Source organism: Lemur catta, chromosome 3 (assembly GCF_020740605.2).
Source record: "Lemur catta isolate mLemCat1 chromosome 3, mLemCat1.pri, whole genome shotgun sequence".
In the NCBI taxonomy this organism is placed as follows: Eukaryota; Metazoa; Chordata; class Mammalia; order Primates; family Lemuridae; genus Lemur; species Lemur catta.
Genome location: NC_059130.1, coordinates 126,082,794 through 126,109,944, shown reverse-complemented (window position 1 = coordinate 126,109,944; position 27,151 = coordinate 126,082,794). Strand labels below are relative to the sequence as shown.

At 57.1% G+C, this 27,151-nt stretch overlaps 1 protein-coding gene across 5 annotated transcripts; it reads right to left on the bottom strand.

Annotated features, from left to right (window-relative positions):
* Positions 1–1,606: 1,606 nt before the first annotated feature.
* On the bottom strand, positions 1,607–27,000 carry NADK (NAD kinase). 5 transcript variants are annotated; one of them, XM_045548738.1, is made up of 13 exons: positions 26,848–27,000; positions 23,966–24,229; positions 13,932–14,150; positions 11,928–12,011; positions 7,136–7,265; positions 6,456–6,564; positions 6,218–6,303; positions 5,171–5,273; positions 4,737–4,888; positions 4,472–4,571; positions 4,238–4,395; positions 3,795–3,877; positions 1,607–3,345 (listed from the first exon to the last, which is right to left on the bottom strand). In XM_045548738.1, the coding sequence occupies exons 3-13, from the start codon at positions 14,108–14,110 to the stop codon at positions 3,195–3,197; spliced, it is 1,335 nt and encodes a 444-aa protein (XP_045404694.1). In that variant the 5' UTR covers positions 14,111–14,150; positions 23,966–24,229; positions 26,848–27,000; the 3' UTR covers positions 1,607–3,194. The 5 variants fall into 5 exon arrangements, with proteins under 5 accessions (XP_045404694.1, XP_045404693.1, XP_045404690.1 ...); XM_045548737.1 differs by lacking the exon at positions 26,848–27,000 and adding an exon at positions 24,775–25,055; XM_045548734.1 differs by lacking the exon at positions 23,966–24,229.
* Between the last annotated feature and the right edge of the window lie 151 nt (positions 27,001–27,151).

Here is a 27,151-nt window from a genome sequence, read left to right as displayed (position 1 = left end):
ACGGTGCTCAGAGCCTCAGAAGTCAGGGCTGCGCTGGGCTCTGTGGGTGGGGGTGCCTCCATCCTCATCCGGTTGATTGGTGCACTGAGAAGGGACAAGGCAGCTGAATTCCCGTCCTGAGTGGGCAGAACTTCAGACCTGGGCCAAGAGGCAGCCGCCCAGGACGCAGAGGCCAGTCCGGCCTTATGGGGACCAGCGCTGGCCTGCACGGCCCCAGCGCCCAGGGGACTGCCTCTCCTCAGCGCTGCTGCAGCACGTGTGTGTGCCTTGAATGTGGTGCGACTCTGCGTCTGTGTCATGTGTGGCTGGTCTCCTTAGGGGACGCCTGGTGCTGGAGCCTGCATCTTGAGCCTTCTCCGCAGGAAATGGGGGCCTGAGGACAGGGCAGCCCTGGCGCCCATGTCCTGCAGCAGACTTGCACCGGAGACAGCCTCCACTTGCCCCAGAAGGTGCAGGCGGCCCGTCTGTCCCGGGCCCTCTGGAGAGGACCCTGTGGAGGCCCCACCGGGGAGGCTCGGGAGGACAGTGCCCAGGTGCGGTGTCCTCCCTGCCGTGGCTGCAGCTTCCCCCTGCCTGACTCTGCCCTCAGATCCTCAGTGTCTGCACATGCTGAAGGCGGCCCAGGATCTGGCCTGGATCTTTCTGGGGCAGAATGTTCTGGAAGTGGCCGAATTCCTGGCCTGCCATCCTTCCGTGCCCCCAGCCAGACTGGCAGACTTCCAGCTGCAGGCAGCGGAGCCTCCGGGCAGGACAGGCCACCAGACACCCAGCTGTGCTGGAGGGCGGCCGGCACAGGGGCCCTCGGACTGCAGTCTGGTGCCCGCATTGCCCCGACACTGGGTGTTGCCACTCACACAGGTTTCCCAAGACTGATGAAGGCGGGGAAGACAGCAAGCACCACGCGGCCCGAGGCCCAAGTCCACACACCACGCCCCACTGGGGCGGGGTCTCTGGCCCCATCACCCTCATGTCAGTGCTCCCTGAGGCCAGGAAGGTTGCGGCTCTGAGGTCAACAGCCTTTGCCCAGGCCAGGGAGGCAGGGACGCTAGGGACGCTCAGGGCTAGCGGAGAGGGCAGACGGGGAGAAGCAGGTGCCCTGGGGGCTGTTCCCCTTTCTAGGGGAAAGAGGAACAAAGAGGCCCACGTGCCAATGCCCACAGCGCCCAGGCCCCAGCCTGCGGCTGCCCCCGACCTAGCTGCCTGGATCCAGCAGGGTGTGGGGCCAAGTGCCTGCACTAGCACGCGCCCTCCCAGCCTGCCTGGCGTGTGGCCGGGCACCTGATGCCCCCTAGCTTCAGTGCTCTTCCCAGGGTGACGCAGCCCACGTCAATGGCACGGCCCTCGGTGTCCACGTCCCTTCTGGCCAGGCTCTGGGCAGTCTCCTTCCCTGCAGCCGAGGCAGCTGTGCCCCCTGCCCAGACACCAAGCACTGTCCCTCCAGTGAGGACACCTAGCCAACCCCCCCAATGGAGCCTTTGGGGACAGGATGCAAGGTGGGCAGTGTCAGAAGGCAGGTGGCCTTGCTGGTGGCCCCTGGAGACCCCCAGTCCCCAGGGACTCCGGGCCAGGGACCGAGAGCCAGAAGCAGCCATTACCGACCCGGCTTTTTGTACAAGTCTGTTTATTGATAAAGGGTCTGAAAATAGAAATAAGGCCTTCAACATTTAACAAATTTTTAAGATATTAACAATATGAAACATTAAGATTTACTTCAAAAATTCAAAATTTTCTAGATCATTCCAATCTCATGCTGCTTTAGGACTTAATTTAACATTTGCTTGTCTGTTTGGATGAGTGACTGGAATCCCGAGTGCCCCCATCTTCTGGCTTGAGGCTGCGGACACTGGCGCCCCCTCCCTCAGCCTGTGTCAGGACACAGGACACACACTGGGCCCCTCCGCGGCTCCAGATGGTGGCCGGCAGCCAGGCCTGTGGGTGGCCCAGACGCTCCTGTTGACGGCCAGACGGCGTGAGCTCACGTCATAAACACCCAAGTCGAGGAAACTGCACCAGCGGCTCCGGGAAGCACCGAGCAGGCAAACGACAGACGCGGGCCCAGGACGGGGCAGCTCTCGTCCCTGCCCGTCCTTACCCATTGAATGACGAAAGGGCGACTTATTGAGCAAAACCCAGAGGGCAGTTCCTCAAAAGCAGACGCCTGCTGGACGATGACCAGGTGTGGCTCCCAGGTGGCAGACGCGGAGCCCCGTGCACACCCGCTCGCGTTCCCGGAAGCCTTGGCCGTCTGTCTGCGCCTTCTCATGGCGCCCGAGTCTCTCCCAGACCACCAGGCTGCACTCGGCACACAATGGTCCCCGAGGACAGTCGCGCAGAACAAACGTAGCAGCAGCAGGACGATCCTCTTCCCCTTTCAATTTTCGCAAAAGTGTGTACAAGAAAATATGTACATCAGCACTTCAGAAAGTTTAAAAGAATCTCTGAAAAGTATATACAGGATTAAAATACCTTCCTGGGAGCTGAAGCTATGTGAGGAATGTGTGTGGCCCGAGACGCCTGCCCCTGCCCAGCCGGCCCTGGGGGGACCAGAGGCCGCAGCCCACGCTCGATGCTGACCCTCACGGGGAGGCGGGACGCGCCCAGCCCTCTCCGGGGCCGCAGCACAGCCAACCTGCCGCGCCCATCACTGCAAGACCCGTTGGGTGGGCCTAGGGACCCCCCAGGGCAGTTTCGGGGAAAGGTGCCCGAAGGCAGAAGCATCGCAGCTAAAGGAAGATTTTTGGCTGAGACATTTATTTTCAACATTAAAGGACAGATCAAGTCATTCTGACCCTCTGAATCTCAGTAGACTGATTTGTGGAATTTCCTGGCGTGGAATTATTAATACAGAGCCGGGGGGCAGGCAGCCAGCTCCAGGACCAAGTTGGGGTTCGTGGGACAGGAGGCCTCAGCCCATCTCGCACTTTGTCCCATTAGAAATGCAAAATAGAAGTCAGATTTAAAATGTTAAAAAACAGCTGATCTGGTCAACAAAAGGCAGACCCAGGCTCTTCCCCAAAACAGGCAGCGGCTCGTGACCGTTTACGACAGACGAACAGACATGACGTGTCCTCTCTCACACGCACACACACTCACACACATTGGTCTGTCCCCAGAGGGCGAGCGGGAGGGCAGGAAAGGAAAACGAAGAGCCCAGAGGACGCGGGATCGTGGGCCGGGTCTGGACAGGAGCGTGGCTAGCCCTCGCCCTCCTCTTCCTCTGGGAAGTGGGCCTGCTTCTTCCTCACGTTCCAGTGCAGGCACTGGGCCAGGCTCTCAAACCAGTCGCTCACGGGGTCTCGCACGCAGATGGAGGGCAGCGGGTAGCGGGAGGTAGTGATGCTGATGCTGCAGCCAGACAGGGAGCCGCGCACCTGGTGAGCCCACGGCACGCCCAGCGCCGACCCGCCCAGCCCAGGCCACGGTGCCCCAGGGCCCAGCCCCGGGTCTCTGAGCCCCAAGGGGCCAGGTGATGCTCCTCCAGGCAGGACAAGGAGTCCCCAGTGGGTGCTGGGGCAGCCATGACCCCACTCCCCTCAGCCCACCCGGTGCCGGAGGGCCAGTCCGGGAAACAGACAAACTCTGCCCAGGGCTCGGTGCGCCCCAGGGATCTGCCACCTCCAGGATAGCGCGTCACGCTGTGTGCGGGGCTGATGCCCCTGGGCCTGGGTCCCCTGACTGAGCCGCCCTTCCCCCGCTCAGGCCTCTGGCGCTACAGGAGACCATGCTTTGCCCACAGGGGGCACCACCTGGCCCTGGGTAGAGGCAGGAGGGCCCAGCCCAGCCGCAGCCCCCACCTGTCTCCGTGGCGGATCTCCTGTCTCTTCCGACCATCAAAAGACACCCACGCAGTGTTCCTTGCTTCTGGTGACAGCATGATCTGAGGGTTCAAGCAGGGACAGGTGTGGGCCGGGGAGGGTGCTCCTCAGGGAACTGTGGGTGCTCACCGGAGGCCCCAGCGCCAGTGGCTCCGACCCCGCCCAGCTCAGGGTGCCAGCAGACACCAGGCGAGGGCGGGCAGCCCTTTCTGACCCGGGTCCGGGCCCCCAGCTGGCAGATCTCAGGCACCCGCGAGGTGCGGCCCGAGTCCCGGGGTGCAGGGAGACGGTCCAGGAACAAGGCCGCGTCTGAGGCTGGAGCCAGCAGGTCAGTGGCACGGGCCGCGCCCAGGTCCCAGCCTTTCCCTGGCGAGGGGTCCGACACTCGCAAATCAGAAGGGGTGGGAGGTGTTGGCTCTGACCTTCAGCTCCACCCCTGCGGGGACCACGATGGGCCGGAAAGACAGCGAGTGGGGGCAGATGGGCGTGATCATGATGGCCGGCACGTTGGGGTGGATCATGGAGGCCCCAGCTGCGGCTGCGTACGCAGTGCTGCCCGTCGGGGTGGACACGATCACTCCTGGCGGGGACAGGGCGCAGGCGTCACTCCAGCCGAGAGGGGCGCTCAGGGCCCCAGGGCAGGTCTCGGGCCTTACCGTCGCCTTGCACTGTGGTGATGAGGTGTCCATCCAGGTAGACGTCCACGTTGGACAGGTATGAGGAGGGCCCTCTATCGATCACCACCTCGTTCAGCACCTGGAAGGGGTGGCCGGGCCTTGGACTGTCACGGGCACCCAGCGCCTGCACCTGCCCCGGCTCTCTGCAAAGGCCTCGTCCTGAGGTTGCGGCCAGGGCTCCCGCGCAGGGTCCCGCCCCAGGTGCCTGCCCTGGGCCCCTGGCGAGCCCTGTGTGTCCACCCACCTGGTACTGCATGGCCTGCTTCCCGCCGTCCGCCTGGCCGGGGGCCGGCCCACTGTTCTCACTGAGCCCGTTGGGCACGGGCACCTTCCTCCCTCGCGGCTCCTTCACCACCCGGACCTTCAGCCGGCTCCGAAGGACAACAGCTGCGTTCCCTGGGGCCAGGGGGGGTCAGAGGGCACATCTCAGGGAGGTCAGTGGGGTCAGGAGCCCTCGTTCCTCCCAAGCTGAAAGCGACACTTCTGTGCCTTTTATGCAAATCAGTCCACTCCCCACAAACGGCAGCTTCAACTAACGTCAGTAAAAAATGTTTGAACCATTCAAAATTCACAAATCTCTGAATCTTGAGACTTTTAAATGTTGCTTTATGCACCATTAAATAAAAGGGCAATCCCATGTTCAGAGCTATTTGTGGGTTCCAGAACATTCCAACTCACCCTCTATCACCTGGGTGACTTGGGACTGAAAGTTCTCAAAGTTGAACGGTGTCAGGAAGCCCAGGGAGCCCAGGTGGAAAGCCATGACTGGAGGCACGCTGCCCTGCGGGCCGACGGAGGTCACTCAGCACCCACTCTGTCCCCTCAAATCTGCCCAAGCTGTCAGCAGCACCAGACCCGTGAGGGGGGGCCTGCCCACGAGGACTCAGCTCTGCAGGGCACCCAGCTCCCGCCAGGGGGGCCGCACCGGCCAGCGAGCACAGGGTCCGTGTCAGGCGGGGCCGTCGTAGCCCCCCCATAGGTGGAGGACCCGGCGTGGAGGGTGGGCTGGGCAAGGGCAGGGGAGAGATGAGGAGAAACAGAAGCAGTGGGCTGACTGGCAGGTCTCTGCGGACAGGAAAGAGCAGGGGTGCAGGGTCGGGGCGAGCTCCCTGGCCAGAGCCCCCCGCCCAGCGGCAGAGGAGGGCGGCTGGGCAGTTCTGGAAGCACCTGCTTGCAGTGGGCAGGGAGCAGAGTCGAGCCCCACACAGGGCGGCTCTGCTGAGGAGGGAGGAAGAAGAGCCTGGAGGGAGGCAGGGGGCCGGGCTGGTGTGTGAGCTCCGCTCTGGGACCCGCCACCTGCACCCCTCGCTCCCCGCCTAGCAGGCTGCTGGTGGCCCCAGGGGAACGCTGCCCAGTGGCCCCACCCGCAGCCGTCTGGGGCCTCCACCCTGGACTCCAGTGTGGCTGGGCTGGGGCCGCCTCGCAGCTCGAATGGCAGCCCGGGGTCCAGGGCGGGGCTCCCTCGGTGCCCCCAACTCAGCCACACAGCCCCGGCGCTTGGGGACGTCATCTGTCTGTGGAGTTGCAGCCACGCCTGGGCCCACAGCCACCCAGCCAGTCACAGCAGCACTTGGCTCCACGTGCAAACTTACTCTGCCACCAAAAAACGGAGCTAAAAAAATCAGCCTGAATCCGAACGAGACACGGAGCAGCTCCTCACCCCTCCGGGACACAGCTCCGCCTGACGAGGAGGAAGAACGCCACCCAGCCCCGAACGCGTCTCACCTGGAACAGCGAGGAAGCGTACAGCAGGGTCCCGTCCCCCCCCAGGCAAATGATGAAGTCTATCTGATTGGAAATGTCGTCGTAATCTGCAAAACATAAAAACAAAACCAAGAAAAAGCCTTCACACGGCAGCCCCGCCACACCGCCGTACGCAGACAGCAAGGACAAGAACGCTAGAAGCTTCCGCCAGGGACAGGGACCTATGCCTAATAAACTGACAGAGCCGAAGATAACTCACCTTCTCGGAAAGTGCAGAATTTCTTCTTCACTGCCCCAAAGTTTTCATCATTTACAATGGCAGGGTCTTCTAGCACCTTTTTTTCCACATACACGACCATGTTGTTCTCCTGAAATCAGGTGCGCGTGTGAGCTCTGGCGAGCCAGGCCGGCCCCACCAGCTCCCAGTCCAGATCCTGCTGGTCTTTCAAAAAGCTCCTTTTAGGCCTTTGGGTTTGGGGAAAGGGGTGAAAAATGACCACATTTTCCTGGCCAGGAAATCACGTCCAGCCTGCTCACTTCACTGTGGTTCCCGCCTTGCCGGAGGCTCTGTGAGCCCGGCTGCCGGGGCGGTGGTCTCCCTGCTGTGGTGCCGACTTGGGCTCCGGAGTCAGGCCTGGTCTAAGGCTCCTCCCTCCAGTGCCCCAGGGAAGCGGGATCACCAGTGTAGCAGGGTAAGAGCTGGGCCTTTCAGAGGAGGATGAGGCTGGGGTTCCCCCCAGACGCTCCCCCCGAGGGCACCCTCTCTGCTCTCCCACTGGATGTGGCCCTGTGGCTCTGGACTTCCCTGCAAGTCACCAGTCTGTGGTTCCAGCAGCACAAACGGACCAGGACACCTGGCAGACGCAGGCTGTGTCCCGCTCCGGCCCGCAGTGTGGCAGGCAGGGTCCCGGCCCTCCGCCCGCCCAGGCCCACCCTTGCCTCCATGAGGTACGTGCAGAGCTCCTTGAACGGCTGCAGCAGGCCGGCGTCGCGGACCTTCTTGACAACCAGAACGCTCTTGGGAGACTTGTTCCACGTCAGCCGCTGGCTCGCGGGGTCCTGAATGTGCCTGTCAGGGAGAGAGGAGTTCACACCATCAGGGACCTTTCCCTTAAAAAAACCGTATGACTTAGAAAAGAAAAATAAAATCCTAAACATGTGTGTCTGACCCCTGGCCGAACACACTCAACAGTGGTCACTATGAGGGCTGAGGTGGAACCAGCAGCCCCTGCCAGCTGGCACCAGGGCCCCCGGGCCACGACAAGCCCTGGCCACGGGCCAGTGGACTCCACGGTGACAATCTGTCTCCCACCCGCTCTGGACCTGTCACTGAGGCTGCAGCGGTGCCCACCAACAGCTCCTTGGCACTGAGAGCTCACAAGGCCGCGCCAAGAAGCCCAAGGCCGGGCTCTCCACTTGGTGCCCTCCCCATGCCCATCAAGTGCGCTGCACTCCCCACAAAATCCCACGCCAGCCGACCCGGGGACTCTGCCCCCACGACCCACTCCCGATGGCTTCTGGTCCCACGAAAGCCAGGACCCCTCAGGACAAGCACTTCCTGCCTGGCACACGAGGCGAGTGCCGCTCACACCACGGGATCCCTGTGTGAGCATCGTTTACTCTTGATTTTTACAATAAAAGCTATGGCTTGGCCGGGCGCGGTGGCTCACGCCTGTGATCCCAGCCCCCTGGGAGGCCGAGGTGGGTGGATCGCTCGAGGTCAGGAGTTCGAGACCAGCCTGAGAGAGACCCCGTCTCTACTAAAAATAGAAATAAAAATTATCTGGACAACTAAAAATATATATAGAAAAAATTAGCCAGGCATGGTGGCGCATGCCTGTAGTCCCAGCTACTCGGGAGGCTGAGGCAGGAGGATCACTTAAGCCCAGGAGTTTGAGGTTGCTGTGAGCTGGGCTGACGCCACGGCACTCACTCTAGCCCGGGCAACAGAGCGAGACTCTGTCTCAAAAAAAAAAACAAAAAAAACAAAAAAACAACTATGGCTTAAAAGTCAGTGGCAGTGCTGCCACCAACAGCCACCCTGCAAGCTGCAAGGGCCCCTGAGGCGGGCACTGCGCTAGGCAGGCTCAGACCCCTCTGTCATGCCGCCGGCACTGTGCCTGGGGTCGGGGTGTTTCTCCAAAGGCAGTCCGCCCAGCTGTGATTCCTATTTCTCTGTAAGTCACGAAAAACAGCCCAGCCGGCCCGGAACAACCCGGAACAGGCTCTGGGCAGCCTGCAGGAGGGTGGGTGCGGCCACTGCACTCGCTCAGCCTTCCCTCAGCCCCACTGGGCGAGTCTTAAAGCTGCAGCACAAGTGGCTGGCGCAAGTCCCCAGCTGAGAAACCTGCTGCAGGCTGGGCCTTGCCAGGGCAGATTCCCAGAGAGCCCGACAGGCCACTGGCGACTTTCGAGCTGTGGCGCGTCCAGCCTCGCGGGCTCCGACCACCGTGGATGCTGGTCCAGCACTCACCCTTTCCAGGCGTGTCTGGGAGGCGAGGGGTCACCCATGACACCCCGTGAGCTCGCCTGCTCCGGTCACACGTGCCCCTGCGAGGCGGCCTGCACCTCCTGGAGACAGCTGATGTGCCCAGACCGTGGTCGTGCCCCGCCAGTGACAGGAGTGCGAGGCGGCCCTGCCCCACCAGTGCCTTCCCACTGCGCACTTACGCTATAAACCTAATTTTTGCATTCTCAAAACTGAAAGCAAAACATAATTGTAGAGTGACTTGTTAATGGTGTTACAAAAGCAACTAGGTCAAACGAGCTTCCTAAAACTGTAAAGATCTAACGCAACAGAACAGCCTTCCTGCTGCTGAGAGTGGTCAGGACCACTTCCAACATCAAGGAAGCCGACCTCAACTCCTGCTCCTCACTGAGCTCGGTGCGCCCGGCCGCCCAGCCTCTGCCAGCCGCCGCTCTGGCCTGCGGAACCGGCCTGGCCCCGTGAGAGGTGCGTTCGGGCCATGGTCAGGTGCAGGGGTGTCCCTCCCTCGCCACTCTGCTGGCTGCAGCCCGCTGGCCGGGTCAGACAGCAAAGCCGCTGCCCTGCACACGCTCAGCTGTGCCCAGCCAGAGCTGCCAGGGTGCCGTCCTGCGCCGGCCTGGACAGCAGCCTGAGCGACCACAGACCCATTCCTCAACTTCCTGTTAGGTCACCTGGTGAGTGGGATGCTGTGGGTACCGGATGCCCGGCCCACCTGGGACAGCTCTGAGGGGGACCCCGTGGGCCGGGCCAGGGATGCCTGGCGGCTGAGCAGGTCGCCCACGTGGACCCTCAGAGCGGCAATTGCTCCACATCTCAAATAACAAAAACTGTGTGTTCACAGTAAAATAAATCTCAGACAGTAGAGCGGGAAGTAAAAGTTCCTCGTGACCAGCCCCTCTAGAGTATCTGACTTAAGAGTATCAGGGAAAATGCAGGTTAACTGCACAGGAAGCCCCTGCCCCAACCGTGGGAGGCACTGGGGAGGGGTGCACACTGGAGTGGATGAGAGTCCTGCCCCCAGGCTATGTCCCCCGCAGACTAGGGCTCCCTGAAGCGGGGGCTGGGAAGGCCGCCCTCCCTCAGTGCCAGCCCCGGCCTCACTGTACTCCTGAGGCCGCTGTCTGACCCCGGGGAGCAGTGCCGAGGCCTCCCGTGGCCCAGCCCGAGGAGGGCAGCAGAGCACACACGTCCCCCGGCACGGTCCCGGGTCTGGCCCCCAGGAACTGACGACCAATGAAGGCTGGGCAGCCAGACAGGCCACTCAAGGTGGCACTTAGGCGAGATGTGAGTGTGGAGGGAGCAGCTCTGCCAAGACCAGGAAGTAGCGGGCACCCCAGGCTGCTAGGGAAGGCCCAGGTGGGGCGAGAGGTGCAGACGCAGGAAGGCGGGGGCTGCGGACAAGGGGACAGGCAGGAGCTGGCCCCAGGCGGGGCCGGGAGAGGCAGAGGCCAAGGGGGTGGTCGGGAGTCTGCTCGAGGGAGGGGCAGCCTGGTCACAGAATAACTGCTTGGGTGGATGTTTTGGGGTCAAAATGATGGAATCTGTGGATGGACTGGCTGGGTCCCGCCATTTGGCAGCTGTAACTAGACAGATCCAACAGCTCCTGGAACCAGCAGGCACAGGGCAGGTTCTGCCTCAGAAACACGATGCCAGAGTCCCACAGGGCTGCCCTCCCGTCTGAGGGAGGGAGGCAGGGCGCAACAGCCTCGTTACTGGGACTCATGCTGCCCCGGGGCACCGCAAAGCAGGTCCTCAGACAACCCCAGGTGGCAGAACCGGACCTCCTGCAAAGGGCCCACTGCCACCGGCAGGACGTGGAGTCCCCGCCCACCACATTCAGGGCCTGCCCGTCAAAGGAAGAGCAGCAAGGCGGCCTTTTCCATTTTATTCTTTTATCCGCAAGCCATTGTCTTCACCTGACAATCACAACAACATCCCTCCTGGTCACTAGCAGTCCTTGAAGAGCCACACCCAAGTGAATGGGATCTGTCCTCAGAATGCTGAAGGTCCAGGACCCTGGAGGAGGTCCCAGGGTGGGGTGTTCTGCACAGAGGCCTGCGGGGTGACACACCTGTCCTAGACGCACAAAGAGCAGAGATTCCTCTGCAACCGGGCGATGACAACACTCACAAGATGCAGAACAAAACTCTCAGAGCTGAGGCGAATTCTGAGTTTTTAAACACAAAGCACCGATGTTAGGTCACTGCAGTGTTTTTCCCCATAAAACACATGTAACAAAGCGTTTACCCTTTTGAAACCATCAGATGCTACAAAGAACTTGGACTGATGGAGAGTGACTAGGGGTCAAGAGCACAGTGCAGCGACACTAGCTGTCAAGCTCCAGTTTTAGCACCGCAATGGCAGCGCCACAAGGACAAGTATCTTGCAAACAAGGAAAATCAGATTTAAAAAAAGCCGATTCATGTTTCTATGTCTTTGAAATAATTAAAGGAGAAACACATTTGATCCACCAAGTGCATGAGAACGGCACAGTTTCCCCCAGAGCCATCACTGTCACAACAGTAACTCTCAGAATTTCATGTCCATGGGCATCCGACACTGCCACGCCTGGGGCACAGACCTAGGCCCATGGCTGTGACAGGGTCCCCAGGCCACCTGGCGTCCACTGGCCACGCCCCCCAGCTTGTCCGCCATCCACTTACTCCAAGGCCCTGGAGAAGCCCGAGCTGGACGGTCCCCGAGTAGAGGCCCCACTGAGCCAGGTCCAGATGCCCATTTGTTTTTTTTTTTTTTTTTTTGAGACAAGAGTTTTGCTCTGTCACCTGGGCTAGAGTGCCATGCCATCATCACAGCTCACCGCAGCCTTATGCCCCTGGAGTGATCCCCCTGCGTCAGCCTCCGGAGCAGCTGGGACTACAGGCACGCACCATGACGCCTGGCTAATTTTTGTTTTTAGTAGAGACGGGGTCTTGCTCTTGCTCAGGCTGGTCTCGAACTTTTTTTTTTTATTTCAGCATATTATGGGGGTATAAAAGTTTAGGTTACGTATATTGCCCTTGCCTCCGCCCCCGGTCTCAAACTTCTGACCTCAAGTGATCCTTCCCCCAGCCTCCCAGAGTGCTGGGATTACAGGCATGAGCCACTGTGCCCGGCCCCATGTGGCTTTCTGTTGAAATGCCTTAGAACACATACTCCTCACCCTGAGTGCCAGCGCCTGGCCCAGCAGCTCAACCCCACCAGGCCCTCTCCCTGGGCCTCGCCCTCCCGGGCCCCAGCACTCACATGATGGTCTGGGGGTTCTGCAGCACGCAGGCCTTTGGTCCAAAGGTGGTCACCGGGCAGGGCCCGTGTAGAGAGCGTGTCCTCCTGTGGGGAGAAGGCACACAGAGCCATCAGGGTCGAAAAACATATACACGGTGACAGACACAGATTATGTCAGCCTCCAAGAGACGCGAGCAACTGAAATGACACTGCCATCGTCTGCCCAGCAGTCACACGACAGCCCCCGAAGACTGCCCTGGTCTGTGCTGCCACACTGGAGCGCCACAGGCTGCCCAAGCATCTCTCGACGGCGCCCAGGCACCGACGCACCCCTGAGACCGCGATCCAAGCCAGCGAGGGCTGCAGCCCGGACGAGGGAAACGCAACCTCGGGGGGCCTGAGAATCCCAATCCCTGCAGGTCTCTTTCCAAGTCTCCCAGACCAGCCTCTGGATCTGTGTGCGGGAATCGAGACCTTAGAGACCCTCTCTAAATAATCTAGATTAAAATTCTAACCAAAATGTTCACTCTGAACTGTACGTGTCAATTAAAAAGGCACTGGTTGCACAGCCTGCTTCTCCAGTAACTGACGAGCCACGCGGCCACAGGTGACTCGCCCACCAGGGGCCCGAGGCAGCCAGCACCCGCTGGGAGACACACAGGCCGGGGCTCCCCCTCAGCAGCGGGATGAGGCAGCGTGACTGTCCCGTTCCATGTGCCGGGATGTCCGTTGCGACACAGGATGTCAGCCCAGGCCTGGGCCACCCTCTGAGGCTCACACTCTTTGTGCCTCCAAAACGCTGTCACACAGCCGCCCAGCGAGGCTGCACGCTTCTGTCTCTCACTGCCTGTCTCACGGCTCAACAAACTCTTCAAATCCCGACACATCTAAAACATCTTCCACTATCTCATAAGGGCTGGGCAGCCTGCAGGAGAGACTCGTTTACCTCGGTTTTCTAAAAATTATAAAGCACATAACAAAACAAGAACTTTAGTTATGGACTTGAATGAAACAGAAATGGTGTGTTCTGCCAAAAACCCACAGAAACAAGAAACCAAAGCAGTCCTGTCCCGGCGCGGCAGCAGCCTGGAGCCACAAGACGCTTGGACACGGCAACACGCTTGGGAGCAGACGCCGGGCCGCAGCCGAGCACGCAGGGCAGGGGGTCCCCACCCGGCCGTGGCGTGTGCATGACACTGCGCACAGTCAGCAGCGGCACCTCCCCCCGCTGCCCACTGAGTGAGAGGCTCTGTGGGTTTTTCCCTCACACTTGACAAGACCATTTGCTTTTTAAAACTACTTTTCACACATACACACACACACAAAAAAAACCCTTGCATTTTATAGATGTGCCCCTTGTATCAGAGGCACCACCAGCCTCTGGCAAACTTCCACCTAAAACTCACCACATTTATTGTCACCAGAAACAAGAGCAAAATCCCCGGGTGCGTGCAGCCCTGTGCTGTCAGCCTGCTTCCACACGCAGCTCTGAGCGCGGTTGCTCAAGCCATGTAGTGCAAAGGCCGGCCGGCGGGCGTGCTGGGAAAGGCCGTGACCAGGGGAGCCCCGCACCACAGCGCTGGGCCTGCCTCTGCAGCCACAAGCCCCGGCTCCCAAAGTGAGCAGGACCCAGAGGTGACAGCCCTCCGTGCCCTGGTGACTTCCGCAGAGCACACGTGTTTCCTCACCATGTTCACTTTCACCTAATGCCCAAAGCCAGCGTGGGCTGTGCCCAGGAGGTTCTGTGCCGCCGTGGTAGATGAAGAAACGTGTGCCGTGGCCCTGCGCCTGGCACCCGCCATCTGGGAACACGACCCGGGCAGGTGTCCCAAGGCCGCGCTCCCCCCCTCCCCTCAGGACACAGCTTCGCTTGCACAACCGCCGGCCCCGCCCTCTGGACGGAGCCGGACAGCATCAATCAGCGCCCACACGCACCAGCAGCCCTTACAAAACTCTCTGCGACAGTTTAATAAATCCCATCGTGGAACCAGAGGGGAGGACAAGCAGGGCCCTTCCTGCTGGTACCTGAACTCCTTGGTGCTCCCTGGTGCGGGTGAGGCGGACAGGCTGCGGGACTTGGCCCGGCCCCGGATGGGGTGGCCGTAGCTCCAGGTCTCGTCCCCATGGCAGGCGGAACAGCAGTAGGCAGCAGACTCCGCACACAGCTCCTTGCTCACGTGCATCTTCTCCTGTTCCATTTCCATAGTCGATAAATGAGGACTTCGGTCAGAAGAACACCGATGCCTGAATTTAATAAGATAAATACAGTGACAAAGTAAATACACATATATAAAACGATAATAACGTATACACATGTACATATGTCCATTTCATCAAGGGGGAAGAAATGGCTGAAGCCCAATTACCAAAGTACTTTGAAACTAGGCTGTTTCCATCTCGAAGACATTTAAGAGCTCAGGAGTCTACCCACAGGTTTTAGTTCATGCAGAAGAGCTAAAGGTCAAAGGACAAGCAAGGCCACGGCCAGTCCTGTGTCCGAGTGAGTCCAGGCCCAGAGGGACGGGGTTTCCGCAGCCACGAAGACAAGCGGTGACACCAAACTGCGGCTCGTTTCCACTCCGCCCTCACGCGCAGCGGCTGCCGAGAACAGAGGCTGCACGTCCCCACCTGCACACAAAGCCGTGCGCCCCACAAACCAGTTGCCTCTGGGGGCCTGCAAGGTGTCTGGAGAGAAGCTTTGAGAACAGCCGTCCCCCGGTGACAGCAGAGACTGCACGGAGTGGGGGGGGGGGCACCGGCTCCGGCCACCAGCGAACGGGAGCAACAGGAGTGAGGGCTGGCGGCGCCCGCCTCGCCTGCAGAGAGCAGCAGGGCCTGCGGGGCGTGCGGGCAGATGGGTGAATGCCGCAAAGCACAACGGGCCACGCCCCGGGAGACTCCTCAGGAGAATAGAACGGAGACCCTGGGATCTCCTTCTCCAAACCCAAGAAAAAGAAAAATCTTTTTCCGAGGAGGAGGCAGCCAGCACTGCGCCCAGAGAGGCTGCGGCAGTGCAAGGCTTGTTGAGAGGAAGAAATCTTCACCCAGGAGGAGACGCCAGTGAACCCAAGCGGCGGTGGCAGGAGTGTCTCCATGACAGAGTGGAAATTCTCCTCAGAGGCGGCGGCCGCGGCCCAGAGAGACACCACAGCAAGAAGAAGAAGAGTTCCACAAAGCCCCAGGCGGGTCAGAGCGGCGGCTCCTGGCAGAAGGTGCACAAATACCCAAAGTGACATTTCCCACACCATGTCCCACACCCTAATAAAACAATGTCACAGCCGGCACGGTGGCGCGAGCCTGTGGTCCCAGCACTCGGGGAGGGTCGCTGGAGCCCAGGAGTCGGAGGCTGCAGTGAGCCGTGATTGCGCCCCTGCACTCCAGCCTGGGCAAGAGACCCTGTCTCAAGAAAACAAAAATAAAATTCACCAAGAAAGAAAGAAAGAGAAGAAAGGAAGGGAGGGAGGGAGGAAGGGAGGAAAAAAGAAAAAACATCCAAGCCAGATTTGTGGCGTTTCCCACACAAACCAGGCACAGGGCCACCCTGTGGGGAGACGCCCCCGGGAAACAGCCCCGGCCCAGCCGCTGGATCAACACAAGTCGCTGCGGACAACGCCACACATCAATCAGAGAGAACACACAGCGCACGATTTCAAATGCCTTCTAGTCCAGAAAAGCTGAATAAATATAACCAATAAGACCAAACCAGGCTGGGCGCGGTGGCTCACGCCTGTAATCCTAGCACTCTGGGAGGCCGAGGCGGGCGGATTGTTTGAGCTCAGGAGTTCGAGACCAGCCTGAGCAAGAGCGAGACCCCGTCTCTACGAAAAATAGAAAGAAATTAGCTGGACAACTAAAAATATGTAGAAAAAATTGGCTGGGCATGGTGGCACCTGTAGTCTCAGCTACTCGGGAGGCTGAGGCAGGAGGATCGCTTGAGCCCGGGAGTTTGAGGTTGCTGTGAGCTAGGCTGATGCCACGGCACTCACTCTAGCCCGGGCAACAGAGTGAGACTCTGTCTCAAAAAAAAAAAAAAAAAAAAGACCAAACCAGCAGATCCATACACACAAACTCCACGGCCCACACAGAGTCTATGTTTTAAGTTTGGCTTCTCTGAGACATTCACCAAACTGACCCACATTAAGCCTCAAAGCAAACTTCAGACTCCAAAGAGCAATGGTGGTGGAGAACCGCATCTTCTGACCACAACACAATAAAACCAGGAAAGAATAAAAGTAGAAAAACAGAAAAACCCTCCAACCACTTGGGAGTTCCAGAACTTTCTCTTCACCAACTTAGGGATCAAATGAATGTCAGAACCACCACGTGGAACTTCCGGGACGAAACACAAAGCTGGGTCTGTTCGACCCGCCTGCAGCTGTGCGAAGTGCCTGCAGGTGGAAAGCAATGAAGCCAGCGTCTAACTCAATACAGCCAGAAACAGAACAGCACGGGCGAGCCAGGACCAGGCGGGAGTCAAAGAGCAGAACAGCAGGGCAGGAAAAGCCGCAGGGAACAACCTGCGCTACAGCTCAGGTTGGAGGCAGCTCAGGTTGGAGGATGGAAAGAACGACCCCGGAGACCTGGAAAACACGGACCAAGGTAATTTCCAGGGGAGGACGGCAGCCAGGGACTTGTGTCCTGAAGGAAGCCAGCACCCGCCTAGCAGGCGCCACCGCGGCGCCTGGCTTCGGAGTGGTCGCAGGCTCAGCAGAATCCAGCGTGGCTCCCACGCTATGGTCAGGGGGTTTCCTGCCATCCCCCCACTGAGAAGCAAAGGACACATCAGGACCACCTCCCTAGAGGCTATGACACACAGAACAAAGCCAAACGTTCTTTCTCATTAAAGGAAAACACTTAATGAATCGAGGATGAGGCAGACGCTCGCATCAGAAAGGACAAACGTGGAATTATAGACTAAATGTCTGTGTCTCCCTCAAGTGTATGTTGAACCCCTAACACGCCCCCCCTCCACTGTGGCTGAATTTGGAGATGGGGCCTCTATGGATATAATTAAGGTTAAATGAGGTCATAAAGGTGGGGCCCTCATCAGGCAGAATTAGCGTCCTCAGCAGCAGACACCAGACAGCTCCCTCCTCACCCCCACCAAGCGCGGACTCAGGGCCACGAGGACACTGCGAGGACACTGCGAAGGTGGCTGTCACAGCAGAGTCCTCACCAGGAACCGAACCAGCTGAGACCTGGTGCTGGACTTCCAGCCTCCAGGACTGTGACAACACAGATTTCTATTGTTTACGCCCCCGCAGCCTGGAGTGCTTTTTCTGGGAGCACAAACAATTCAGATATGGGACGGTATCAGAAAAGCAGAAGGAAAGTTCAGGAACTACGGACCAGCCTATGGACCCCACGCTAAGGTCAAGGGCAAGGGGTTCCCTGACACCCCAGAAGTGGGGTTCTCACGCTGGCTGCACTTTACAATCACCCAAGGAGCTTCAAAAAAATACCAATTCCTATGTCCCACCTAGACCAAATAAATATTCAGAACCTGAGGGTCCAGCCCAGGAGCCGGTCCTCTGACGAGCTCTCAGGCGCTCCTGATGTTTGCTGAGGACGGACGGCACCGTCCCAGGGCATCAGCACCCTCCTGGCTCGAGACACACTGACATTTTATCCAAATATATGAAAAATTCAACAAAAACCAGAATCTAGGCCGGGCGCGGTGGCTCACACCTGTAATCCTAGCCCTCTGGGAGGCCGAGGCGGGTGGATCACTCGAGGTCAGGAGTTCGAGACCAGCCTGAGCGAGACCCCGTCTCTACTAAAAATAGAAATAAAAATTATCTGGACAACTAAAAATATATATAGAAAAAATTAGCCGGGCATGGTGGCGCATGCCTGTAGTCCCAGCTACTCGGGAGGCTGAGGCAGGAGGATCGCTTAAGCCCAGGAGTTGGAGGTTGCTGTGAGCTAGGCTGATGCCACGGCACTCACTCTAGCCCGGGCAACAAAGTGAGACTCTGTCTCAAAAAAAAAAAAAACCAGAATCTACAAAAACATGTCTGGTCTAACCACTGCTACTCAATACGGTACTGGCCACGGCCGGCCCGACAGGGAGGAAACAAATAACAGAAAAGAGCACGTGAACCTGGACTAGAAGATGACTTGACTTCTGTGTAGGAAATCACAGGCTAGAGAAGAGTGGCTATCTCTAACAAGTTTATTAGCAAAGTTACAGGAGGCAAATTCAACATACAACAATCGACTGTATTTCCACATACGAGCAATGAATAGGAAATTGAGATTTAAAAATATAACTTATAATAGCCTTAACAGAGAAAATACGCACCCATATACTTGACAGAGAGTGAAACCTGTGTGCTGAGAGCAACACAGCACTGCTGACAGCAGCAAAAGGAAACTATACAACGCAGACACCAAGACCCAGCGCCGGAGGATTCAAGATCGAGACCTCAGTTCTCCCCAGACGGATCTCCCGAGTCCACCCGAACCCAGCACACGGAATCAGGCAGCCTTCTCTACAGGAAATGACAAGCTGGGAATAAAATTCATAGGGAAATGTAAAGGCATCAGCTAAAAAACTGGAAAACAACAAACCTGGAGGGCCAACAGGGCCTGACCACACAGCTTGCTGGACAGCCGCAGGAAGCAGACGGCGTGGCAACCCCTGGACAGACACGCAGGTCAAGGCCACAGGGCAGGTGCCCAGAATTAGACCCCAGAGCCCTGCACAGAGATGCTGAGGCCATTCGGCAGGGAGAGGATGACCTTTTCACCAGGCAGTTCCGGAAAAGTGGATAGTCACGTCTAAAAGGAGGGGGCCTTTTCTCTCAGCTTTGTTACTTAAAAAAAAAAAAAAAATTAAAATAAAAAGAAAGAAGCCCGGCCAGGCGCGGTGGCTCACACCTTTAATCCTAGCACTCTGGGAGGCCAAGGTGGGAGGATTGCTCAAGGTCAGGAGTTGAGACCAGCCTGAGCAAGAGTGAGACCCCATCTCTACTAAAAATAGAAAAATTAGCTGGGCATGGTGGCGCTGCCTGTAGTCCCAGCTACTCAGGAGGCCGAGGCAGGAGGACCACTTGAGCCCAGGAGTTCAAGGTTACAGTGAGCTGTGATTGCACCACTGCACTCCAGCCTGGGTGACAGAGTGAGATCCTGTCTGCAAAAAAAAGGGGGGGTGGGCAAGAGATCTGAACAGACGCTTTCCCACAATGTGTCAATCGCATATAAACACATGAAAAGTTACTCAACGTCACTAGTCATTAGGGAAATGCAAGTTCACACCACAATGAAATGCCACTTACGCTCCACTAGAGTGGCTAGAACGGAAGAGAACCAACCACACCCAGGGCCGGCCGCGTGCGCAGGCGTGGGAGGTGGCGTGGGCAGTCAGGAAGGGTGGGCAGTTTCTTACACGTTAGCAGCAGGGCTGCCGCAGGATCCAGCCACTCCACTACCAGGTGTCTATCCCAGGGAAACACAGAACACTTCCCTGGAGGAAGAAACGGGAAACTACCTTCATCCAGACCTTTGCCCCACGGGCACCTCCTCAAGGACACATGGCCGTCCCCACTCACTCCCTTCCCTTCCTGGTACTTAGTCACTCCCTGTCCTTGCGTTGCCTCCTCCCTGGGAGTCTGTCTCCTGAGATCCTCCCTCCAACACCCAGGTGCCCGCTGGTCATCCCCCAGGGTAACCAGAGTCATTAATTATACATGAAAATAATAACTGGCAAACTCAGTGAGGCACCTTTCAGGCATGTGAGCAAGATAAAATTTCCGTAGCATCCTCCCTAGGACAGTGAGGGAGACAGACGCAGAACCAGGCTCCCTCAGCACCTGCAAGCCCGGGACTAGGCCCAGCCGAGCCTGGGGGCCCTGCCCATTCAGGACCCGAAGGAAGGGATGGGAAGGGTGTCCGGGTGAAGCAAAGTGGGAAGTCGAGAGCGCAGGGGTGGCAGGGTGGGGGGCCAGCTGGCTGAGGCCACGACGGGAGAGGCCGGCGTGACCTCAAGTCCCCGATGGCAGAGAGCACAAAGTCCACATGGTCCCAAAACGGCACCAGAACTGGTGAGAGATACAAGGCAGATTCTGGTTCAGTTTTTTAAAAAAAAACTGGATAGCTATGTTAACTCCTTATTCCAATAAGAACTGTCCAGAGGAAAAAACACCAAGAGCTGGCTACACGGAGCACCTCCCTGTGCAGGTGCCGTCCTCGCCGCTCTGCCTGTGTCAGTTCACTCCGTCCTCCCAGGAACCGGACGGCGCAGGCACCAGCTGACAGCGCAGGCACCAGCGGCACCGCGTTCCCTGCGTTGGTCTCATCGGCCTCCACGGGCACAGATCCTGGCTCTAGTCAGGCCCTGAGCTCATCACAGACCCGGACAAGGCCCCCGTCCTTGTAAACTCTTATTTTCAATCGTGCCACACCCCCAGCGGCGCACAAGTGCCGACACTAACTCAGGTTTGTTTACCTGTGTGGCCGGCCGTGTGCGCGATCCCCTGTATCTTGCCTACTTCCTTTTCACGTCCCACCACTTCCTCCCGCGTCCCTGGGGGCGTCTTCCCCTGTGCTGTGTGTTGCTGCAGCTTCTCCCCATTTCATGAACAAGAAAACCAAGCTCGCTTATCAACTCTCGTTACTCTGTAAGTCCATGTAGTTAGGGGTGCCACAAGTTGTTAGACTGTCCAGAGTGTCTGTTTTTTTTTTTTTTGAGACAGAGTCTCATTTTGTTGCCCGGGCTAGAGTGAGTGCCGTGGCATCAGCCTAGCTCACAGCAACATCAAACTCCTGGGCTTAAGCGATCCTCCTGCCTCAGCCTCCCGAGTAGCTGGGACTACAGGCATGCGCCACCATGCCCGGCTAATTTTTTCTATATATATTTAGTTGTCCAGATAATTTATTTCTATTTTTAGTAGAGACGGGGTCTCGCTCAGGCTGGTCTCGAACTCCTGACCTCGAGCGATCCACCCACCTTGGCCTCCCAGAGGGCTAGGATTACAGGCGTGAGCCACCGCGCCCAGCCTCAGAGTGTCTTTAAAGGGACCTTAAATGTGCTTAGAGAGCCACCAACATTATTTAAAAAAAAAGCTACCAAAAAACAATTTCAGTAGCTGTACTCTTAAAAAAAAAGAATTTAAAGTGTACGTATCGAAACAAAATAACAAGGAATCTAATTAACATCAGAGTGAAATTGGAACTCATGATTTTAAAAGCACATAGCATTTAAAAAACAGTTTTCAGCTCTGTCACCAAGAGGCCCATCAGGGGGGCAGGAGCCAAAGGTCCGGGGAGGAGAAACAGCCGTGTGGATTCCATCTCGTCTTCCAGAAAGAGCACCCGACTTATTTCCTTCTAAATTAAAATAAGGTTCTACTGGGGCATAGCTAAATGTTTAGTAGTACATACAATCAACAGACGATTACAAGTAATGAATTTCAAACTCTGGCCAAGGCTGGGACGGTGGCTCACGCCTGTAATCCCAGCATTCTGGGAGGTCCAGGCAGGAGGATCGCTTGAGGTCAGGAGTCTGAAACCAGCTTGGGCAAGAGGGAGACCATGTCTCTACTAAAAATAGAAAAGTTAGCTGGGAGTTGTGGCACATGCCTGTTACCCCAGCTACTCGGGAGGTTGAAGCAGGAGGATCGCTTGAGCCCAGGAGTTTGAGGTTGCAGTGAGCTGTGATGATGCCACTGCACTCTAGCCTGGGTGACAGAGTCAGACTCTGTCATACATACATACATACATACATACATAAATAAATAAATAAATAAATAAATAAATGAAATCCAGCACGTCAACAGGGAAAGAAAAACCATCAGTGAGTGGTCAACTGCGGGACATGACCACAGCAAGACAACGCTCAGCAAGACAGGGAACGAACTACTGATTCACACAACGGTCTGGATGGATTTCAGGGGAAATTTTGCTGAAAAAGGGTAATCTCAAATGGTGACATGCTGTGTGATTCCATTCCTGTAACATTCCTCAGCAGACAGAATTATGGAGATGCACAACAGGGGAGGGGCTGCAGGGCTACGAGGGGGGTGGGCAGCGCGAGGGGCTTCCCTGGCGTGAGGAACAGTTCTGTGTCTTGGTGGCGGTGGTCACACCAATCTAGGCATGAGGTGAAACCGCACAGAACGCTCCCCCCAACCACACACAGGTAAGACTGGCTACATCTGAGTCAGGTCTACAGTTAACGGTACTGGCTCCTGGTTTTAGTTAATGTCAATTCTTTGGTTTTCCCGCTGCACTCTTGAGGCGTAAGACATTACCACTGGGGAGGCTGATGAACCCTACGGGGGTCTCTCCACTATTTTTACAACTTTCTGTGAGTTTTTAACCATTTCAAAATTAACAGTCAATAAAAAAGGATAAACCAATCAAAATCACAAAAGGCAAATGTTAAAAAAACATGTATTTTTAGGCTGAGCACAGTGGCTCATGCCTGTAATTCCAGCACTCTGGGAGGCTGAGGCCAGGGGATTACTAACCCAGAAGTTCAAGACCAGCCTGGGCAACACAGTGAGACCCCATCTCTACAAAAAATAATGTAAAAAATTAGCAGAGCATGGTGACATGAACCTGTAGTCCAAGCTACTTGGGAGGCTGAGGCAGGAGGATCACTTGAGCCCAGGAGTTTGAGGTTGCTGTGAGCTATGATGACACCACTGCATTCCAACCTGGGTGACAGAGCAAGGTCCTGTCTCAAAAAAAAAAAAAAACCCAAAAAAACAAAACATAAAACCCACATATTATTACTGATATATTACCTACAAGCTCTGTTAATATTTACTCGTAAAGACTAACTTGATGACTAGGCAGTAAACTAAGTTATAAAATACATTAAATATGAAAACCAGCTTTAAAATTTAAGATATCACAGAATATATATATTTTTTAATGGACATCTCTAATACCATACCTACAGTGTCTTTTTCTTTTTTTTACAACAGTGATTTACAACTCAGATTTAATTCATTGGCTTGGTACATTAACTGTTTTAAAAGGAGACAATTCTAACTCCATCCAAGTGCATTCAAATTGCTCAATTGCTCACAGCACAAGTTTTGTTTTGTTTTTTTTGTTTTTTTTTTTTTGAGTCAGAGTCTCACTCTGTTGCCCAGGCTACAGTGCCGTGATGTCAACATAGCTCACTGCAACCTCAAACTTCTGGGCTCAAGCGATCCTCCTGCCTCAGCCTCCCCAGTAGCTGGGACTATAGGCGCCACCACGTCTGGCTAATTTTTCCATTTTTAGTAGAGACAGGGTCTTGCTCTTGCTCAGGCTAGTCTCGAACTCTTGACCACAAGCTATCCTCCCACCTTGGCCTCCCAGAGTGCTAGAATTACAGGCGTGAGCCACAATGCCTCGCCCTATAGCACAAATTTAATTTCAAAAAACAACTTCTGAATTATGAATCTTTATTACAAAAAAGTATTGGTGCACAGTAACATTCATAAAAAACTCATACAAAGTGGTAAGGAAAAACATTAAGATGCCAAAAAATAAATGTACAAAGGACATGAACAGAAGAAACACAAATACAAACATAGTAGGTATAAGGTCCAGTATGGGCTCTCAACAAATATTTGTTAAAACACTGAATGAAAAAGTTATATTTATTTAGTAACAGAAATGGGGAAATGTTTAACCTCACTAGTTAACACTGAGTCGTAACAAAACTCAGTGCCTATTAAATATCTCATCTTCCCCCAGTAAACAGTGCGGGTGCTGGCAGGGAGATGACAAAAGTGGCACTGACACTGGCAGCATATAAACTGAGAAAGACCTTCTGGAAAGTTCTGTGGCAATGTGACTACAGAGCCTAACCCCGTGACCTCACACACTTAACAGGATTATAGATGTGAAGGGCCTTCCTCAGATGCGGCTCCACCTTCCTAGAGACAGGAGGAAAGCAAGGCCCTGTGCAGGTTTGAATCCTGGGCCAGGCATCGCCCCACCCTCCCAGGCGCAAAGTGCGGGCGGCCCTCACATATACCAGGCCACCTTCACTGCTCTTCTCTGAACACTCTCACCATCGCTCCAAAGAACCTAAACACTTATTTTTATTAACATACCTGTTACCATGCGTTATTGTGGGTTGGGAGATACTGCAAATGACAAGCCATCGGCACAAACAATAGAAGTGGAATCGTGAGGTCACCCACTTGTCCAGAACGCCTGAAGCCAGGTGGTGACTGCTGACAGGTGTAAGGAGTAAAACGTGGAGCTGCTGGAGGCGGCCTTGAGGCGGAAAGTTCACTCTCTGGCCATTGCACGGTGTCTGGCCTGGGTGCCGGGTCCTCGTGCTCAAGCTCCCTCCTGCTGTTGTACCATCATGACTACAGATTCGAGATAATAAAGAGGTGGGGCCATAAACTCTCACAAAACACCCACCTGCCTCTTCATTCTCCAAGTGAGACCTGCATTTTCTGAAGTGCTAAACTCAATAAAATCAACCGTATTGTTTCTGTTTTACTTAATCCCAAGCACCACTTTTCTCCTATTTGTTAACTACCTCCACTCCACCAAGAATTGCTGCCTGACTCTGCCAGCCGTCTGAGAGGAGACCTCACTATGATCTTTTATGAATTAAACAGCGTTTTGTGCTAGCCTGGAAACCTAACTACTGACAGCAATTGATTCCAGGGGAAAACGCTACTTAAGAACCCAACAGCTGACTGCCAACTGACTTTAGCAAGACAAACCCACACTCGATTTCAAAGAAGAGAAAACAGAACATCGTACAGGGCGTGGTGGCTCAAGCCTGTAATCTCAGCACTTTGGGAGGCTGAGGCAGGAGGATTGCTTAAAGCCACGAGTTGGAGACCACCCTGAGCAGGAGCGAGACCTTCTCTCTACAACAGCTGGTTGTGGTGGCACACACCTGTAGTCCCTGCAGCTTGGAATCAGTGTGGTCACACCACAATGTGGCCACAAAGTCCCCGAGCAGAAGCCACTTCCGAGAACAAACGGGCCAAGCACAGAAGTTCCGACGGGGGCAGAAAGTTTCCAGGGGCTTGAGAGGACCCTGTCCAGGGCACGCGTACTTGAAGGGCATCGTCTAACAAGGCATTAAAATGACTGACGTATCGGCGGGCAGTGAGACACACAGAACGAATGAATACTTTTGAAACGTATCCCTGTCAAGAGCCAAGAAGAATGAATACGTTTTGAATGTAAAACAGAGTGTGTTCTAAAACAAGAAACGAAAACTAACTTGTTATTCAGAGTCAAAGCCAAAAGGGACCCCACCGCCGGGGAGGACCCGGAACGGGGCGGTCGGGCCGGGAAGGGAAACCCCACCCGCCGCCCCAGCCCCGCCGGGCAGCTGAGCCCACGGGTAGGGAGAAAGCGACCCGGGGCCCAGGGCCAGCGGCCTGCGGTGCTGACACGTGGGCTGCGGGTGACAGCGCCCGCAGGGTTTTGAGAGGACTTTGGAATTTTCGGGCACGCGCAGGGCAACAAGTTAAGAAATGTGTTTTCTGAGAATTCCACGCCAGCGCCGCCTTGTAGAATCCTTAATTCACCACTTTCCCGCCGGGTTTGGGTCCCTCTCGTCCCTCCCACAACAAGGGCCCCTGAAAGACCGAGAGGCAGGGCGCCGCCTCCCGCAGGCCGGTCCGCGAGGCCGCGCCCGGGGCAGCAGCGGGTCGGGCCGGCGCCCCCACCGCGGCCCGTCAGGCCGGCCCGGCGCCCCCGAGCCTGGAGCTGGCGGCTCCGAGCGGGCGGCGGGCTTGGGCCGCGCACTCACCGTTCGCTGCCGCGGGCGCCTCCGGGGGCGTCTACATGCCGGGCCGAGCCCGCCCCGCCGCCGGCCGTCGCCGCCCGGCCCCCCGCGCCGCGGCCGCCCGCCGCGCCATGGCCGCCCGGACCGGCGCCGGCGCCGCCGAGCGACGCGCCGCGGCCGCCAGTGCGCAGGCGCGGCCGCCACGCATGCGCCGTGCCGGGCACGTGGGGCGCGCCGGGCCCGGGCTCCGGGACCCCCGCGCGGGGGCGGCGGGGACCGCGCGCGCAGAGCAGGGCGGCCCGGGCTGCGTCCCCGCTCACCTCGCGGCGGCAGCGCGTCCCGTGTGCGCCACGTGTGGGCCGCCGGCGCGACCCTGCCCCGCGCTCCGCCAGGCGTGCGGCTCCGGGAGCGCAGGTGCCCGAGGCGCGGCCCCGCCCGCGGCAGACTCCTTAATTACCAGGTGTGACCCGGCGCGACCAGACCGGATTTGGGCTGAGACTTCCCGGCCCCGCGGCTACCGGGGACGCGAGCCCGCTCGGCCGGCCCAGCGCCCGGGCCTGGCTCCGAGCCCGCAGCAGAGGGCGCGGCGGCTGCGGCTGGCGGGCGTGCAGCGTGTCGTGCGCCGCGGGCCGCAGGACGGTGGGAAGGGCCCGGGCCCCGAGCGGACTCCGCGCAGCCGGGCACTCGCTGAGCCAGGGCTGCCCGCCGCGGGCCAGGCTCCAGCCTCCACTCCCCGGCCGCTGTGGATTAAATGGGCGGTGTTCCACCAGGTGCTGTGTCACCTGCTGGCTCCCCGAGACTCTTCCAGCCATTGTTTTCTTTCTTTCTTTTTTGTTTTTTTTTTGAGAAAGGCTCTTGCTCTGTCAGCTGGGTGGAGTGCCGTGGCGTCAGCCTAGCTCACGGCAACCTCAAACTCCCGGGCTCAAGTGATCCTCCTGCCTCAGCCTCCCGAGTAGCTGGGACTACAGGCTGCTGGACACCACTTCCGGCTAATTTTTTCTATTTTTAGTAGAGACAGGGCCTCGCTATTGCCCAGGCTGGCTGGAACTCCTGACCTCAAGTGGTCCTCCCACCTTGGCCTGCGAGCGTCCTGGGATTCCGGACGTGAGCCACCACTCCGCCCCAGCCATTGTTTTCTAAGGTTCATTCTTTGTCTACACTCCCCAACATGGATAGCCTGGCTCCAGCCCTGTGTGGACTGCTCTGCAGGCCTTGCCCACATCCGCATACCTGCTGTGGTCAGGATGCTCTAGGGCCAGGACTTCTGAGGCCTGTGTCCAGAGACTGGGAACGTGGCTTGGCAGTCTTCTGGAAAGCACAGAGCGGCTGTGTGGAACCTTGGTGGTGGTGCTGGGGGACCCAGTGTGACTGGGAAGGGGGGCGAGGATGGCAGGAATTTGGGGATATTTCTTAAACTGTAACTTCCCCGTGGGTTATTTTGTAAACTCAACCACTTCCCCAAAGGGACCTCCAGCCACACCCACAGAAGCCTTGAGCTGCATTTTTGGACATGATCATTAGCATAACAATAATG

Excerpts from the sequence above, each read along its gene's own strand:
- NADK (XM_045548738.1), bottom strand. The coding sequence starts at position 14,110 with ATGGAAATGGAACAGGAGAAGATGCACGTGAGCAAGGAGCTGTGTGCG. Across the intron at positions 6,304-6,455 it reads ATTCTGCACTTTCCGAGAAG|ATTACGACGACATTTCCAAT; the intron begins GTGAGTTATCTT and ends TATGTTTTGCAG. Across the intron at positions 4,572-4,736 it reads AGCAGGCCATGCAGTACCAG|GTGCTGAACGAGGTGGTGAT; the intron begins GTGGGTGGACAC and ends CACCCCTTCCAG.